The 16888-nt window shown below is 52.9% G+C and overlaps 2 protein-coding genes across 4 annotated transcripts in view; one reads left to right on the forward strand and one right to left on the reverse strand.

The window, feature by feature from the left end:
• Evi5l (ecotropic viral integration site 5 like) overlaps nt 1-1809 on the forward strand; it is a 41853-nt gene extending 40044 nt beyond the window's left edge. The window contains exons 19-20 of one of the 2 annotated variants that reach the window (XM_050127419.1): nt 33-128; nt 296-1809. In XM_050127419.1, the coding sequence (XP_049983376.1) occupies nt 33-128; nt 296-583 (384 nt within the window). In that variant the 3' untranslated portion in view covers nt 584-1809. The remainder of the gene's footprint in view (nt 1-32; nt 129-295) is intronic. The other variant, XM_050127420.1, reaches the window with a different exon arrangement.
• Nucleotides 1810-2935: 1126 nt separating this feature from the next.
• On the reverse strand, nt 2936-10814 carry Prr36 (proline rich 36). 2 transcript variants are annotated; one of them, XM_050127418.1, is made up of 7 exons: nt 10621-10755; nt 10359-10477; nt 9778-10055; nt 9565-9667; nt 8653-8765; nt 6495-8555; nt 2936-5290 (listed from the first exon to the last, which is right to left on the reverse strand). In XM_050127418.1, the coding sequence occupies exons 3-7, from the start codon at nt 10046-10048 to the stop codon at nt 4761-4763; spliced, it is 3078 nt and encodes a 1025-aa protein (XP_049983375.1). In that variant the 5' UTR covers nt 10049-10055; nt 10359-10477; nt 10621-10755; the 3' UTR covers nt 2936-4760. The 2 variants fall into 2 exon arrangements, with proteins under 2 accessions (XP_049983375.1, XP_049983374.1); XM_050127417.1 differs by having other exon boundaries at nt 9778-10814.
• Between the last annotated feature and the right edge of the window lie 6074 nt (nt 10815-16888).

Consider the following 16888-nt stretch of genomic DNA (forward strand, 5'->3'; position numbering starts at 1 on the left):
TCTGACTGCCAGTACTCTGGCCTTACCGGCAGAGGGAGGAGGGCCGTATCCAGGGCCAGCTGAACCACTCGGATTCTTCGCAGTACATCCGCGAGCTGAAGGACCAGATTGAGGAGCTGAAGGCCGAGGTGAGAGCAAGGGTTGCTGGCGACAGGCCAGACTCTGGTGTAGGGACCCGGATGAAGCATGAAGCTAGGAGGGTAAGGGAGGAGGGCGCCTGATGGCCAGGCTTTTGTGTGGGCACATCAGTCCACATCTCCAACGCGCGGGTGCCCCCCCCCTCCGCGCACCCCAGGTGCGGCTGCTGAAAGGCCCACCAACCTTCGAGGACCCGCTGGCTTTCGATGGTCTTAGCCTGACACGGCACCTGGATGAGGACTCCCTACCATCTTCCGATGAAGAGCTGCTGGGCGTGGGCGTGGGCGTGGGCGCAGCCCTGCAGGACCCACTCTACCCTCTGTCGCCCCGGGACGCACGCTTCTTCAGACGTCTGGAAAGGCCAGCCAAAGACAGTGAAGGTAGCTCAGACAGCGATGCAGATGAACTGGCCACGCCTTATAGCAACCAAGGCCTGGACAACTGAGGCTGGGGGCCCACTCACTGGGAGCCTGGAGACTGCAATCACCACTTGCCGGGAGGAGAGGGCAGCAGTCAGTGACCTTGCTGCTCCGCAGTACTAAAAATTACGTGCCTCTGTGGTTCCTGCCAAACAAGGGCCAGGTGGAGGAGGCAGCACAGAGGGCAGGGCCTACTGGCAGGCCTGTCTTACATAGCAGTGTTGACCCGGTTTGGTCCATACGGCGCAGGCCCTCCTGAGTTCAAGGGGTGCCTGGGTCAGTTACCTGGAGGGTGATGCTCTCTTCATATGGACAAGGGCCGAAAGTGCAGAGGTCCCAAGACTTGCTAAGCAGAAAACTTCCTCCTCCCAGTCAGCTTCCCTTTGGGACAAGGGTGGCCCTGCTGGGTGGGGCCCAGGAGCTGCAGTGGGTCTGAGGAAGGACAACTTGGACTGGATATTAGCACCCCAGGACAGGCTTTCTGGACACAGTGATTTTGAACAGCCAGCCCCTTGCCACCAGGGTCAGATGGCTAGGCTGGGCTTTTCTGCCTGGTGCAGGCATCATGGCCCCTGCAGCAGAAACCAAAGTCCCCCCCCCCATCCTGTGTGCAGGACCACCAGGGGTGTGAGTGGTCCGTGGGAACCAGCTCAGGCATGGGCAGTGTCTCCCCGCCCTCTAGGGCTGCAGAAGCTGCAAAGAAGAGACCCTTTTCCCTAGAGCACCCATCTTCCTCTGGGGAATACTAATATCACACATGTTGGCTGGCTGTGGAGGAAAACCCCTTCCTTAGGAGTGCTCAGCCTCAGTTCTCTTGTTCCTGTGTCCCTAGCCCCACTTCTGGCCAGAGGTTCCCAGTCAGAGTTACCTCCCTTATCTCCTTGAAGTGTTTCTGTGGTCTCTGCCCAGAGCTGAGAATGGTGCCAAAGTCCATCGATGCTCCCAGACTCCTTTATCCCTCACCCCCTGCATCTTGGGACCCTGGGGGCTGACCCCCCTCTCAGTGCTTCTAGAGCCTCAGGTAGAGTGGCGTCCCAAGCAATCCCTGGGTGCTTCCTGGGTGGGCCCCCAGCTCAGTCTCCATTCCCGGTGGCCCACTCTTTAAGTGTTAAAAAGCCTGGGGGCTGGGACAGGGTACCCCTGAGGGGCCCTCTTTTGTGCCCCTCATGTGCCCCTCCACACTGCCCACCACCATTTTGCACACTGCCTGTTCACACTCCATGTCTCCCAGGCAGGAAAGATGGAAAATAAAGTGTATTTACACAGTCACAAGGGACGCTGAGTGGAGCAAGCCAAGGGCTGGGAGAATCACAGCAAGGTGCCGACCCCGTCCTTGTGTTCTGGAAGTTCGAAGACGAATGCAATAGCTAGTCAGTGTGAGAGAGGCCACAGGGTGGATTTGGATGCCCTAATCCAAATGCCAACTTGAGGAAAAGCTGGACCCAGTGATAGCCAGTGGAGTGTTCTGCCTGTGGCTGCCTTTGTGGAGTCTCTGCTGTCATGGGAGTGGGTACTAAGGGTAAGGGAATTTGTGTAATGCCAAAGTAGACAACCAGAGCGGAAAAGACAGAGCAGAGGAGACAAGGTGAGAAATTCCCCTGAGGGCAAAAGCACAAAGGCCCTGCTAATAGGGAGTGGAGGGGTTATTTTCTGGGAGGAGCCAGAATATCCTGGAAGAAGGAACAGATCTTGGGTGTGTGATGAGACCAGGAAGGTGGTGAATGTGACTGCTCCAATAAGGAGCTGAGTTTGGGCTTGAACTGAGAGCAGTGTGGGATCCATGGGAAGGCTGAGAAGAGAGCCTATTGAATGGGAACTCCCCTACTGGAGAAATCCCCTACTGAGGGTCAGTAAACAGGTCAGTGCATCAAATGCCAAACTGGCTTAGGAATGGGGACATTACATTGGAGTGTTGTCTGGGAGAAGAGTGCCCAGGGTTAGCACCAGCTCATGGAGGGAAGGGAAGGTATAGTCAAGAGCACTAAAAGACAATTATTTACTGCTCAATGGCACTGAGCAACGACACAACACTGATTCCATGTCAGAATAGCTGAGTCCCCTACAAATGCTCCCATTCATTCCGGTCACACAGATCTAACACTGATGCTCATCTGTCACTGTGCCTACTGCTCCCATGGGTCACTAAGCATCCACACGTTCTTGTCCCCAAGCTGGCTCCCTGAACTGAGACCTGGCAATAAAGGAAAAGTCCTCACAGAAATTGGCCTGAGGTCCTAGCTGCCCAGTGTTAAGAGTCAGCTTTTTGCTGGGACACGGTGGCATCTTTAATCCCAGCACCCAGAAGGCAGTGGCAGGAGGTTCTGAGTTCCAAGGCCAGCCTGGTCTACAGAGTGAGTTCCAGAACTACAGGCTAGCCAGAACTATATGGAGAAATCCTGTCTTGGGATGGGGGAGAGTTAGCTTTTTTCTCTTAGGCTTGTCTTGACATCTGGGAACAAGGATATCTGGGGTTCCCTCCAGGGCTCAGCTAGAGAAGAAATCTCTGGCTTGCCACAAATCTCAGTGCTAGAGTCCAGAGCATGTGCCCTCCCCCAACAACAGAGGTAGCAGTGCCCCTCTGAGACGAGACTTCTCTTTGGACTGTAAGCCAGGAAGTGGCTGTTTCAGGGCGAAAGACAGAGAACTTAGTTGTCTGTGTCTGACAAGTACCTGACTCAGGGTGAGGTAAGGGGGCCCAGTACAGGGCACTGCCATTTGGCTTCCACACTGTTAGTGCCAAGGAGGAGATCCTTGGGCAATAACATTCAAGGGGTAATGTCATGCAGAGGCACTCGGAAAGAAAAAACCTTGCCTGGAGTTAGGGGCTCCAGGGACAAGTTGATGGCTGGGAGGTGGAGAGCAATTCTGATTGACAGACTTAAATGAAGATAGTAACTGAGAATTCATGAGATCATCTGGAGTAAGAAACAAGGCAAGGATGCCCCTGTGAGTGCAATACATAGAATGGCATGGTGTCAACGCCCAGGTCTTCTGCACCACCACCCCCTTTAAGGTTCAGCCAGGTCAGTCCACTTTAGCCCTACATTTGTAGTTCTTTCTGCAAACCTGGGCAAGTTACTGCCTTAACACTGTGGCCTCCTTGGTGAAAGGAGAGGGAGATTGTCTCCGTTTATTTCCCTTAACTGTGATAAATCACCTTGACAAAAGCAACTTAAGGGAGGAAGGGTTTATTCTGGCTCACAGTTCAGGGTACAGTCTATCACTGTGGGGAAGTCAAGGTAACAGGAGCTGGAAGCAGTCAGTCACAAAGAGCAGTGAATGCATGCTGCTGCCCAGCTCTCTGCTTACACAGCCCAGGATCCCAGCCAGGGTATGGTGCCACCCACAATGGGTAGGTTTCCACCTAAGCCTAAGCAAGCTAACCCCCCTACAGGCATGCCAAGGGACCTATCTTTCAGGGGTTTTTCACATTTTACAACTTGGCACTACCCATCACAGAGGGAGAAGTAAGAGATGAAGGCAAGGACTCACTCTCTCCACTCGAGTTCATCCTCCAGGCCCAACTCTCAAGCACAAAAGAGAAGGGGTGCACACAGGGCATAGGGGCTGTAACAAGGGATACCCAGGAGAGCGAATTACCCCACATCCAGGGTTAGAAGAGCTTTGGTGGCTCCCCGGTTTGATCACCAGCTCATCCACTCAGGCCTCCCTGGGCCTAACGTTCTCATTAGAAGTATGACCCAAAAGAGCACGAGACCACTATCTCACCAACCACCTTGCTGTAGACAAGTCACACAGTTCAGCCAGAGCTCCGACTTGCTCAAGCACACCCAGCAGCATAGTGTAGCCTGGACCTTTGAACTGCACCGCTACATGTGTGGCCCTTTCCCAGCTCCCATCACCATGGCACCCTGGTGCCAGCATCTCTGGTTTTACTGAAAATGAGGCTATTGGTATGAGAGGCTATTTATCCACTGAACATAGGGTGTGGCGTGGCTCCTTAGAGGGCTGTGGCTTAGGCCAAACACAAGCGCAAATGGAAGGCCTAGGCCTACCTGTAGGTGTGTTCCAAGCTTAAACCAAGAAAGATAGGGGCACGGCCTGGGCCCAAAGACTGGGCTCTAGAGGTTTAAAAAAAAAAAATATCCATCCAGTGAGAGCTGAGACTAAGGCAAAAGAGGTGTAACCGGAAGGGTGGACTCTAAAGCGGTATATGTATGATGAGCGGGGCTGGGGTCTGGCTCAATGAAAAGTCTCCACTTCCACTACTGTCCAATCACCCTGTGGGGAGGCCACGTCGTCCGGGGAGAAGCTGGTGACTGAAGTGATGCTGGCACGCGACTCGTCCAAGGGAGACAGCAATTCGGCCCAGCGGCCCAATTCGGCATCGCTAAGCGGAGCCCGGGATCCCCCCGGGACACCACCACCCCCTGGGCCTCCTGAACCTCCTTCACTGCCGGCAGCTGCTCCCTCGGCTGCCGCTAGCAACAGCGTCCGGCTCAGCAGGTGCTGTACGACGCTCGCCTGCAGCGCCCCTAGCGGCAGCTCGCCAAGGCGAGCCGATTTGGGGCTTCTCGAGGATGCTCCTGAGCCCGGGGCAGCGGTTGCCTTCCCACCGCCAGAGCCCAGCTTCGGCTCCGGCTCCGGCTCCGGTTCCGCATCTAGGGATCCAGGGGTAGGGGCCACCGACTCTGGTCCTTCAGCTTCGTAGATGGTGCACAGGCCGTCAGAGGAGCCCGCGCAGGCAGCGGGAGGCCAGGGCAGGGGAACTCCTGTAAGAACAGAAGTGGGGACCAGCGAGATTGGCTCAACGGAGGGCGCTTGCCACCAAGCCTGACCGGCGTTTGATCTCTTGAGCCTACACAGTGAAGGAGGGAAACAACTCCCACAAGTTATCTGATCGGCACATCAGCGCTGTGATACATGAACCCGCACAAATACTCAAGCAAGTGAATAAATAAAATTCATGATGTGAAAAAAAAAATTAAGGACCAGCAGGGGATGGAGAGATGGTTCACTGGTTAAAAATACTAGCTGCTCTTTCGGGAGCCCTAGGTTCGATTCCCCTGCACCCATGTGGCTGCTCACAACGGTCTGTAAGTCAAGTTTCGGGTACCTGACATACTTTTCTAGCGTCTACTGCACCACACACATACATTCAGGTAAATCACCGGTACACATAGAATGAAATAAAAATAAAATAGGGCTGGAGAGATGGTTCAGCGGGTAAGGCTACTAGGGAGATCTGAGTTCAACCCACAGGTAAGGTGAGAACAGAATTTTTTTAAATATTTATTTATTTATTTATTATGTATACAATATTCTGTCTGTGTGCCTGAAGGCCAGAAGAGGGCGCCAGACCTCTTTACAGATGGTTGTGAGCCACCATGTGGTTGCTGGGAATTGAACTCAGGACCTTTGGAAGAGCAGGCAACACTCTTAACCACTGAGCCATCTCTCCAGCTCCCGAGAACAGAATTTTATAAGCTGTCTGACTTCCACAAATGCGCCAGAGTACATACCCACAACACTCCTAGCGCCTCTAGAGGCAGCTACAGTTTGTAAAGAGATACAAACATACAAAATGAGTACACAAACGTGATTTTTAAGGATGTGGGGCTGGAGAGGAGGCTCAGAGATAAAGAACAACACTGCTCTTGCAAGGACCTGAGTTCGGTTCTAAGCACTCATTTCGGGTAGCTCACAATAGCCTGTAAGAGCCGCACACGTGTAGCATACTATATATATAATTGGTTTTTTTAAGAGGTTGCGAGACGAGTAAAGGCACTTGCAGCCCTGCCTGACGACCTAAATTCTATCCCCGTAACTCACACGGAGGAAAGAGAATAGATTACTGCACGTTGTCCGCTCATTTCCATGCACATATACACATACTAAATAAATATAAAATTCAAGTTAAAAAAAAAAAAAGCTTGACTCCATGAAAAGGTCCGCCCCCGAGTCTTAACTCCTTACCTGGAGCGCCACGCACTGCCAACGGTGGAGCAGGACCTCGACTCCAGGAGGCCGGGTGGCAAGCCGCTAGCTCCGCGTCTGCGGCCGGGGAGACTGCGGCGCAGCCCTCGGGCCCGCTGTCGTAGCCACGGAGCTCCTCCGGCGTGCTCGTGGCGCTGCTGCTGTGGCCTGCCAGGTCCGGGCCACTCAGCGTACTGGACGGGCTTCGCGAGGGTGGAGGTGGCGGGGCAGGGGCCAGTGACAGGGTCAGCCGTGGACTTGAGATCGGGACATCTGGACCTGGAGTCGGGGGTCGACGAGGGACTTGCAGTGGGGGTGAGGCAGGAGGAGAAGGAGGCTGAACAAGGGGCGAGGGCAGGCCAGGAGGGGGCGTGGCCAGAGGAGAGGACGGGGTCTGGAGAGGAGGCAAAGCCAAGAGGGGAACCTGTAGGGGAGGTGGCGCCGTGGCCGGCGGGGAGGAGGGAGCCTGCAGAGAGGGCAAAGCCGGAGAAGAGGGGTCCTGCGGAGGGGGCGAAGTCAGAGGAGTGGGTGAATCCAGTGAAGGTGGGGCTTCTGGTGGGGGCGTTGCCAAAGGAGACGGAGGTAAGGGTGAAGGAGAAAGAGGGCGCTCTAGAGGAGGTGAAGCAGGAGGGGAGAGAAGAGCTGGCAGAGGAGGCGAGGCCGGGGACGAGGGAAGAGGCGAAGGATATGTAGCCAGAGAAGGCGCCTGCAAGGGAGGCGAGGGTAGAGAGTGTGCCTGCACAGGGGATGTGGGCATGACAGAGAGCGAGGCCTGCAGAGGAGGTGAGCCCAAAGGCAGTGGGGACGATAGCGGTGACACAGCCAAAGGAGCAGGCGTGGCCTGCTGGGGCGACGAGGCCCGGGAGGGTGTCGAGGTCAACAAAGAAGCCTGTGAAGTGGGCAAAATCAGAGGTGGTGAGAGCCTCAGAGGAGGCGTGACCACGGGAGAGGGAGGGACATACAGAGGTGGGGAGGAGAAAGGAGAGGGAGAAACTGGAGGAGAAATGGCCAGAAACAGAGTGTCTTGCAAAGGCGGCGTGGTTCGATTAGAGGGCGTGTCCTGGAGAAGGAGAGGAGACCCAGAAAAGTTGGCCGGCAAAGGGGGCGTAGTTAGAGCGGACAGAGTGGACGGAGAGGGTGTGACCAGGGGCGTAGGCTGATTCTGCGGGGAAACTGGCGGTGAAGGAAGGACTGGTGGAGGAGGTGTGGCTAGAGGTAGAGGCGCAGGTGAGAAAGGAGTGGCCGAGAGAGTCTCCGGAGGGGGCGAAGCTGAAGAAGCCTGGTTGCAGGGCACACTCTGGACAAGAGATGAAAGCGGTAGAGAGATCACGGCCATTGGTGGGGGTGAGTCAGAGGCCTCTTCAGGACCCAGGCTTGTGGGTGGAGCTTGCAAAGGGGGCGTGGCTGGTGGGGAGGGGAGGTTCTGCAGAGAAAGCGGGGGAGGTGATGATGGGCAGTTTATGGCCTGTGATTGGGGTGTTGCCTGTGCAGAGGACTGGGCCTGGAGTAAAAGAGCAGCAGGTAGAGGGGGGGTAGCGGGTGGAGAGGGAGGGAGCGCGGCCTTCAGCGGATCCTCTGGGACCTGGACAGAGGCAGCCTGAGGTGTGGAGGCTTCAGGTGGAGCGGGCGTGACTAAAGATGAAGCAGAAAGTAGACTCTGTGCAGAGGTTCTGTCCTTCCTCGGGACTGTGGTCTGGGGTGGGCGCAGAGCTTGCTGCCCTTTCGACTTGAGCTGCGAGGTGTGCGCAGGAGCCCGGGGGGTGGCACGCGGAGAGACCCCAGAGCGAGCTGGAGAGAGCTGAGGAGTAGCAGTGGAGCTCAGGGAACGGGAGGCCGGCTTCGGCAGGCTGCCACCAGCGGCAGAGCGCCTCTTCAAGGCTGGGCTCAGCTCCGGGACACTGCGCTCCGCAGCACTGCTCACAGGTTTCCTGGGTGCCTCGGTGGTCAGGGGACGCTGCCGGGCACTGGGAACTGGTCGAGGAATTCCCACCTCTGTAGCCGGAGGTCTGGACCGACGAGGGATGGCAGGAGAAGAGGTTCCTGAGGTGAGTCCTAAAGAATCTGCAGACAAAAACGACAGTCCAGAAGAAACACGGATACCTCGAGACTAGTGGCCCTCAAAGACTGATAGAAACCTGCTTGTCTCCAGGTCACACACCTCTTCGCGTTCCAGAGCTCAGAGTGTTCCTTTTGGGTGCCTCTGGTGCTTTACCTCTGACCACGGGCTCCTTAGTCGGGGGTTGGGGTCCCTTCTGGACAGCAGGGCCTGGTCTGGAAACAGGAGGACCAGCTGTTCTTGGTATTCCCAGTCGCACACTTCCCCACCTGTGACATGGAGTTGCTTGCCTTCCTGTGACCCAACCAATAATAACTTTTGCCCAATTTGACCCACTATCTGCAAGTGTTCCTGAGCCAACTGGTGGGAAATATTTTTGTGCATGTGTGTGCACGTGTCTTCAGTTGTGCTCCCCGAGGCATGCTCGTGTGGATGCCAGAGGTAAGCACTGGCATCTAGCTGGATCTCTTTTCTTTCTTTCTTTCTTTCTTTCTTTCTTTCTTTCTTTCTTTCTTTCTCTCTTTCTTTTTTCCGAGACAGGGTTATTCTGTAGCTTTGGAGCCTGTCCTGGAACTAGCTCTTGTAAACCAGGCTGGCCTCGAACTCAGAGGATCCACCCACCTCTGCTTGCTGGGATAAAAGGCGTGTGCCACCACCACCCGGCTCTTTTCTCTGTCTTATTTTTGCATTCTGTTTTATTTATTATCACTGTGTAGACCAGGCTAGCCCCAGACTCATAGAGGTCCATATGCCTCTGGCTGCTGAGGGCTGGTATTAACAGGCCAGCACCAGGAATCCATCTCTCCCCACCTCCCATTCCCACCCAGAGCTGAGGTTATAGTGGTACACCACCGAGACTAGAGTTTCATGCTCGGGTCCTCATATTTGCGCAACAAGCACTTCACCACACTAAGCCACCTTCCCAGCCCATTCTTGCGTAATTTCAAAAGGCACCAGATTGCTAAACTAACCCTTGCTTGGGGAATTAAGGAATTAGAGGAATTAGCGTGTTACCTGGTGATCCCACTGCTAGCACGCCCGGGGCTAGAAATAGAACCCTGGCCGGAGATCTTCACCGGGGCCTTCTCTCCTTTCCCAGAAGCTGCGGGCCTGGAGGCTTCAGGGAGAAGACAAAAATCAATGGCATTTCTGAAAAAGAAGAGTATCCGAGAAGGAAGAGGGAAGGTGAGCGGTGTGAAAATTGAAGTCACAGATGAAGCTGAGCACCTGGACTGCGAGGACCTGCCCCAACGCTGCTGCGCGGGGGTGCCCCCTGCACAGCTGTCTGTGGAAGAGCTGTTTTGCCGACGCCCGCGGCTCGCTCCACCGGGGGCCTTCGCCCCACAGCTCCATTTGCTTCCAGGACTCGAAGGGCAGCGGTGGTTACAGGGGGAGGAGGTCGAGGGGATCCAGGAGGCCTAGGGGTCAGAAGGCCTGGAGGTCGTGAAACTGGCATCCGCGGGGCAGCTCCTGCCTTGACCTTATCCCTCTTGTCCATATTGCACCTGATGAGGAAAACAGAGGGGTCAACATCCCAGTTCCTGAACCACTCACTACAAACGATCCTGGCGCCTCCCTATGCTTTCTCCAGCATCACCACCCAGGAGTGCCTAAACCTCAGCCTCAAGAGCCTCAATTTGCTTTCCTTCCAACCACCCACACCCGCTCACCAGCCCGGTCGCTCAGTGTTGTCAAGTCCCACCGCCACCTCCATCCCCCAAAGCTGAGACGCCCTATTCGTGTCCCCCCCCACACACACACGCGCCCGTGCCTCTGCCCTCTTACAAAAACAACATCCATGCCCCTACCCCTCGCCTCTCGGAGACCCAAACGACCAGTCCCCCAAAACAGGACTTCCAGATTCAGGGTCCTCCGAACGCACACCGAGTGGGATTCACCAGCGTCCTCCCCCAGGTTCCCCAAGCACCTGCAGGGAGAAAAAGAGTGGCCTCGTAGCCCGCGAACGGGCTCCGGTAGACAAAGAGCTGCTTCCCGGGCCCGACCCCTCCCCCAGTACGGTCTCCTAGGCCAGCGATCCGCCCGTTCCACCTGCTCACGTCGCGCGCTCACCTACGCCTCTGGCCACGAGCCGCTCCACTCAGGGTCGCCTGGGGTGGGACTGGGCCGGAGCAGCTCTGGCGGGGAGCGGCGAAAAGGCAAGGGGAGGGGGCTGCAGGCGACAGTGCCTGGGGAGCCTGGCCGCGGCCCCGCCCCTCAGCCGCGGGCAGGGAAAGCCCAGAATGCGCGTGCTCGCGCTTGATCCAGAGTCGGGAGCGCGCCGAGGGGGGCTGAGAGAAGAGGCGCGCCTACGAGGGAGGTACTCGTGTTGCCTGCCTGTGACCACCCCGGGGGAGGCCTATTTCAGTGGCCCTGTCCAGCGACCACAGACTTAGCCAGAGATGCTTAGTAGGGAAATCCCTTGAAGACCCTCCACAGTCCCCCTACTCCAGCTCTTGCACCTGCTCCTTCTCAAGCACTTGGAGACACCCCCTTTTCAAGCACTTGGAGACCAACATTCTCCTGGACAGGGATAGGCTGGGCCTTGGCAACCAGTAGGGCGGGATCACCGAGCCTCTGGCCCACCAACCAATCCAGCCACTCTGTGTCCTCCAGTCCCCCTTTCTTGATGACTGTGGAGGCTAGATAGCCCTAGGATGTCTGAGCCAGTGCGCCTATCTTGCGACCCCAATTTTTCTCACACCCTGGGTAACCCCGTACCTGCTGCGGATTGGTGGGGGATGCTGGAGAATGCGAACCCTGGGAGCTAATTTTTATTACATTTTATTTATTTAATTTATTAAGTGTGCGTGTGTGTGTGTGTGTGTGTGTGTTGGTGTGTGTACGTGCCACTGCACGCTGTTAGACGTCACAGAACAACAGTAGGGCTAGTTCACTCCTACAACCTCGTCCTGGGGATGAAACTGGGGTGATGAGGCTTGGCAGCAAGCGTATTTATCCACTGAGCCATCTCACAGAACTCAAACTCTTGGGCTTAGGGGATGCACAGCAGAGCCCAGATTTGGAAGAAGAGAGGAAGCTCAGAGGGAGGAAAGAAAGGGAGAAAAATAGGAAACACGGTGGTGACTCTGCCTTTTGCGGGGCAGGACATCTCTACTTAGCTGGCATACAGGCAGTCAAGGCCTCAGACGTTTCCTGGCAGAGCTTGTGGATCGTTAAGAAGCATGATTCCCGAGGGTAGGAAAAGTCTGCAAACAGGTGTGTGAAGAAGCTGAGAGTGTTCTGTCTGAGGGTCCGCAGCTGAGCAACTAAAAGGTGTCACTTTAGGAGGTTAACTCACAGACCCCATGGGGGCAGGTGCACCGGCACAGGAGATCTTACCCACAGGGGGTGTTAAACCAAACCGCTGGTCTCCAAGGGTTCTCTGGAGTATAAGGACTCTTTGAGCTTGGTATTGTGGGCTGCATGGCCAGTACTCCAGATATAGAGGCAGGAGGATCCTGCGTTCCAGATCAGCCTGTACTACTTAGCAAAGCTTGCTGAGCCATTTTGGCGCTAGGTAGATAAAGAAATGAGTCCTGGACCAGTGTCCTGAAAGTTCCAGAAGAAGGGCTGGAAAACAACTGGATTCAGAGTTAAGAGCATTTTTAGGGCTGGACATATAGCTCAGTTGGCAGGTGCTTCTGCAACAGACAAAGAGCCTCTGCAGTAACACACGGACTTGGCATGGCGGTGTGCGGCTATCTTCCCAGCATTTAGGAGGGGGAGACAAAATCAGGAGTTCAGCATCATCCTTGGCTACACAGCGAGAGATAATTTGAGGACAGTCTTGGCTGTATGAGACCCTGTCTCAAAAAAAAAGAAAAGAAAAGAAAAGAAAAAAGAAACAGCAACAGCCACACCCTTAATCCCAGCAGGCTGAGGCAGGCAGATCTCTGTGAGTTCAAGTCCAGCCTGGTCTACATAGTGAGTTCTAGAACAGCCAGACATAGTGAGATCCTGTCTAGAAAAAAAAAAAAAAAAACAGCAACACACACACACCAAAAAAAAGTTGTTGGTTTTGTTTTAAATTAGGTCAGGCAATGTGGCCCTACCTGTCATATAACTTGATATGTATACCAGGCTGGGAAAAGAAAAGAAAAGCAAGCACCATTTTGAGATAAGGGTGTGGTTACATAATGAATACTGAAGCCTCTGGAGCACCTGCTGAGCCATGGCACTGACCCATTGCTTGCTTTTTCTACACAAGGTGTTACTCTGTAGCCAGCTGTCATGGAACTCACTATGTATCCTAGGCTAGTTTCAAGATAGTGGCAACCCATTAGCCTCTGGGGCATGAGGAGGTGGAATTACAGTCAGCTCTACTTCACCCGCTGGTTACAACTCCTGAATGGAGAAAGCTCAGTCCGGTGCTTCTAGCCACACCTTACTTAGGCAACGCTCTGAATTCCAGGAAGAGATGAATTACTCACATGCATGTGGGTACCCATGTGTTTGCCGTGTGTGTGTGTGTGTGTGTGTGTGTGTGGTGTAAGCTGGAGTGACGAGCCTAGGGAGCTGGTTCTGGGAGTGGCTCTGGATCAGAAAGTACCACAGGCCCATGGATACTCAGCCTACAAATATGATAATGTTGTAGACTCAGACACAGGGAAAGCCCAGCAGCAGGCCACTGGAATAAGCTACCACACCCTGAGAGATAGTCAACTTAACCAAAGCCTGAGGTAGAGCGAAAGAAATGAGAAAGCCAACTAGTTAAGTCCTGTGAGCCAGACTAACAACAAAAGACTTAGTCCTGATTTAAGGCCTGAGAGAGGGCTCAGCAGGCAAAGGTGCTTTCTTGGCAAGCCTGGAGATCTGAGTTTGATCCCTGGAATCCACATAAATGTGCCACGACACATGTGTGTACAAATATGCAAAAGTAAAAAAAAATGTATCAAAAGTAGTTTTGTTGTTGTTGTTAAGCAAATATATGCTTCAGAGGGGACTCATTTGGTCAAAGCATTTGCCTCACAAATGTAAGGACAGGAGCTCCATCCTTAGAACTTATTCAAAAAGCCCCGTGCAGTACAGCAGGTACCTGTACCCCAGCAACAGCAGGTGGGAGGAGATGAGTGGGTCCCTGGAAGCTTGTTTGTTAGTTTGCTAGTTTAGCTTACTTGGCAAAATCCTAGGCTAATGAGAGACCCTGCCTCTGCAAAAGGTGGAACTGTGACAAGAGGCTAACCCGAAAGAAGCCTTCGTCAGCTGGGCTTCATCCCACAAACAGCTCGAGGAACATCTGGATTACCCAAAATGGGTGGAACAGGCGCCACATAAAAGTCCTCTAAGGAGTTACACGGTTCAGGACTCTCAGTTTGGGGCTTCCCCTCAGCTCATTAGCTCACTCCCACTCTCAGGAGTGTTCTCAATAAATTTTCTCTGTCTCTATTCCTAAGCATGTGTCCTTGGTCTAAGTCTGGACACTTTGACAGGCGCTTGAGGTCTCAGATCCAGAGGCATGACACCTGAGCTTGTCTTCTGACCTCCAAGCACACATGTGCATGAACATGTACAGCCACAGAAAGCAAATAAAGAAGCCAAAAAAGAGCTGTGCTCATCCAAGGATACAGAAACAGAAAATAGAAACCCTCAGAACCGAGTACCCTGCTTTGGACTCCTGATCTTGTCGTTCTGAACCTTGCCACCTCCTAGATCTACTAATTGTCATCTCTGAGAGCCCCTAGCCCCGCTATCTTTTTGATTGTAAATGTCCGCACACAGCGCCCTTCCTGAATTACAATCCACCTGCTCGGAGGCCTGACCACCCACGTTCTGTCTATGGTCAAGGGATCTTCTAAGCATCTATTAAATCTGCTGTGTTTAACTGGAATTTGAACTCTCCCTGGGCTAGAGGAATGGTTCATCAGAGAAGAGTACTGGTTGATCTTGAAGAGGACCCAGATAAATTCCCAGAACCCACATGACAGCTCACAATCATCTGTACCTACAGGTTCAGGGGATCCAATGCCTTCTTCTGGCCTCCGTGGGCACCAGGCATGCATGTGGCACACAGACATTCATGTAGATAAAACAACCACACACATAATAATGATTAAAACATTATTAAAATGACAATAAATAGAAAAAACACTCTCCAAATGCCCATCAACCTGGAGATGAAGCCAGGCAAGTCAGTGTGCAACAGTAGCCACTTGGGAAGAGGTAGCAAGATGTTAAGTTCACTTGAACTCAGGAGTTTCATTTAGACATCCTGGGACATACAACAAGATCTTACTTATACTTGCTTATACTTGAAGATTTTTAAAGGTTTTTGTTGTTGTTTTGTTATTTTGTTTGGTTTTGTGTTTTTTTGTCTTTGTTTGTTTGTTTTTTTGAGATAGGATCACTGTGTAGCTTTGGAGCCTATCCTGGAACTCACTCCATAGACCAGGCCAGCCTTAAATTCACAGAGATCTATCTGCCTCTGCCTCCCAAGTGCTGGGATTAAAGGCATGCGCCACCACTGCCAGACTATACTTGAAGATTTTTTTTAATAATTTTTTTTATATTTATTTACTTATTATGTATACAATATTCTTTCTGTGTGTATGCCTGAAGGCCAGAAGAGGGCACCAGACCTCATTACAGATGGTTGTGAGCCACCATGTGGTTGCTGGGAATTGAACTCAGGACCTTTGGAAGAGCAGGCAATGCTCTTAACCACTGAGCCATCTCTCCAGCCCCCTATACTTGAAGATTTTATACTTGGTAAAATGGCTCAGCTAGTCAAGGGATCTGCTAGCAAGCAGATGATCCAAAGACTAGAGTTTGATCCCTGGGACCCCTGCAGTGGAAAGAGAAACCTGACTTGTGAAGGTTTGTCCTCCGACCTCCACAAGCACACCACGGCATGGGCACTGCCGCTCACACACACACACACACACACACACACACACACACACACACACAAAATGAGTAAATAACAGTATCCTAAAAAGGCTGGGTGTGGTGGCACATGCCTTTACTCGCAGCACTCAAAAGGCAGAAGCAGGTGGATCTCTGTGAGTTCAAGGCCAGCCTGGTCTACAAGCTGAGTCTCAGAACAGCTAAGTATGTTATACAGAGAAACCCTATTTCAAAACAAACAAACAAAAGTAATAAAAAGAAGGGCCTTCGAGATGGCTCAGAGAGGCGAAGGCAGAAGAATTCCAGCAGGTGTTACGTAGAAAGAAAGATCCTGTCTTAAAAACAAAACGCGCGCGAGCAAGCGCGCGCACGCGCGTGCGCGCACACACACGCAAGATTCTGGCAAGTTTGAGGCTATCCTAGGCTGCAGTATGGTGACATTCTGTTTTGTTGTTGTTGTTGTTGTTGTTTTAGAGACAGGGTTTCTCTGTAGCTTGAACTAGCTCTTGTAGACCAGGCTGACCTCGAACTCACAGAGATCCACCTGCCTCTGCCACCCGAGTGCTGGGATTAAAGGCGTGCACCACCACCACCTGGCCAACATTCTATTTTAAACAAAGATCAATAAACAGGACACTGAGGGCACCACTCAGTGACAGTACACTTGCCTGGCTTAAGGAAGGCTTTAGGTTTGAGGTTGAGTGGCAGGAAGAAATGAAGGAGAGGAGGAGGGAAAGAGGAAAGCCTGCTAAACACAGAAAGGTTTGTTCTTGGGCTGCCTGAAGAAGTACTCTGGGCATAAAGAATTCTGATTGGTTTCCAGTCTCTGATCTGGGAGGGGAAATGGGTCTCACTATGTAGCCCTGGCTGCTCTAGAACTCTCTATGTGTAAAGGCTCCCAGACTCTAGCACAACTGACTCCATGGTGGACGTACCATTCAGGCCAAAAAACTTAACACATAGACAGCACCACCAGCCAAAATGAAAGAAAGACCTAATCCATCGAAGTCCTTAGTTCTGGGAAAGTCTCTAAATGTACTAACCTTGCTTTTTGGTTTCTGTAATCTTCTGTGGTGGACACCGCACAGCAGTGTGGACCTGCCTCTTCCTCCCAAGTGCTGGATTTCTTTCATTTTTGATTATGTATACACACTAGTGTCTGTGGGTAGATATGGGCACGTGAATGCAGGCACCTACAGAGGCCAGAAGAAGGTGTCCTTCGAATCATAGTTGGTTGTAAGTCACCAGACATGGTTGCTAGGACATCCTCTGCAAGATCAGTACACACTCTTAACTTCTGTGCCATCTCTCCAGCTCCCAAATTCTTTTTCTCTCTGTGTGTGTATGTCCCTGCAGGTGTGCGTGTGTGCGCCTGTGTTGGTGGAGGGCATGTTCACTCTCCCCATTAGTCTAAGTGGCAGGTTTCCCAATGAGAAGGCATTTCAGACTGAGAGTACACAAAGGCTCAAATTTGGCTGCCCCCAGATGGAGTATT

Source organism: Alexandromys fortis, unplaced genomic scaffold (assembly GCF_014885135.2).
Source record: "Alexandromys fortis isolate MF-2015 unplaced genomic scaffold, M_Fortis_MF-2015_v1.1 scaffold_271, whole genome shotgun sequence".
Taxonomy (NCBI): Eukaryota; Metazoa; Chordata; class Mammalia; order Rodentia; family Cricetidae; genus Alexandromys; species Alexandromys fortis.

What these genes read in the sequence shown, in the direction of transcription:
- Prr36 (XM_050127417.1), bottom strand. Translation starts at nt 10,048, where the DNA reads ATGGACAAGAGGGATAAGGTCAAGGCAGGAGCTGCCCCGCGGATGCCA. An exon ending in GGCAGGTCCTCGCAGTCCAG is followed by an intron (nt 9,668 to 9,777) that starts GTGCTCAGCTTC and finishes TTCTCCCTGAAG; the next exon opens with CCTCCAGGCCCGCAGCTTCT. An exon ending in GAGCTCTGGAACGCGAAGAG is followed by an intron (nt 8,556 to 8,652) that starts GTGTGTGACCTG and finishes TTTTGTCTGCAG; the next exon opens with ATTCTTTAGGACTCACCTCA.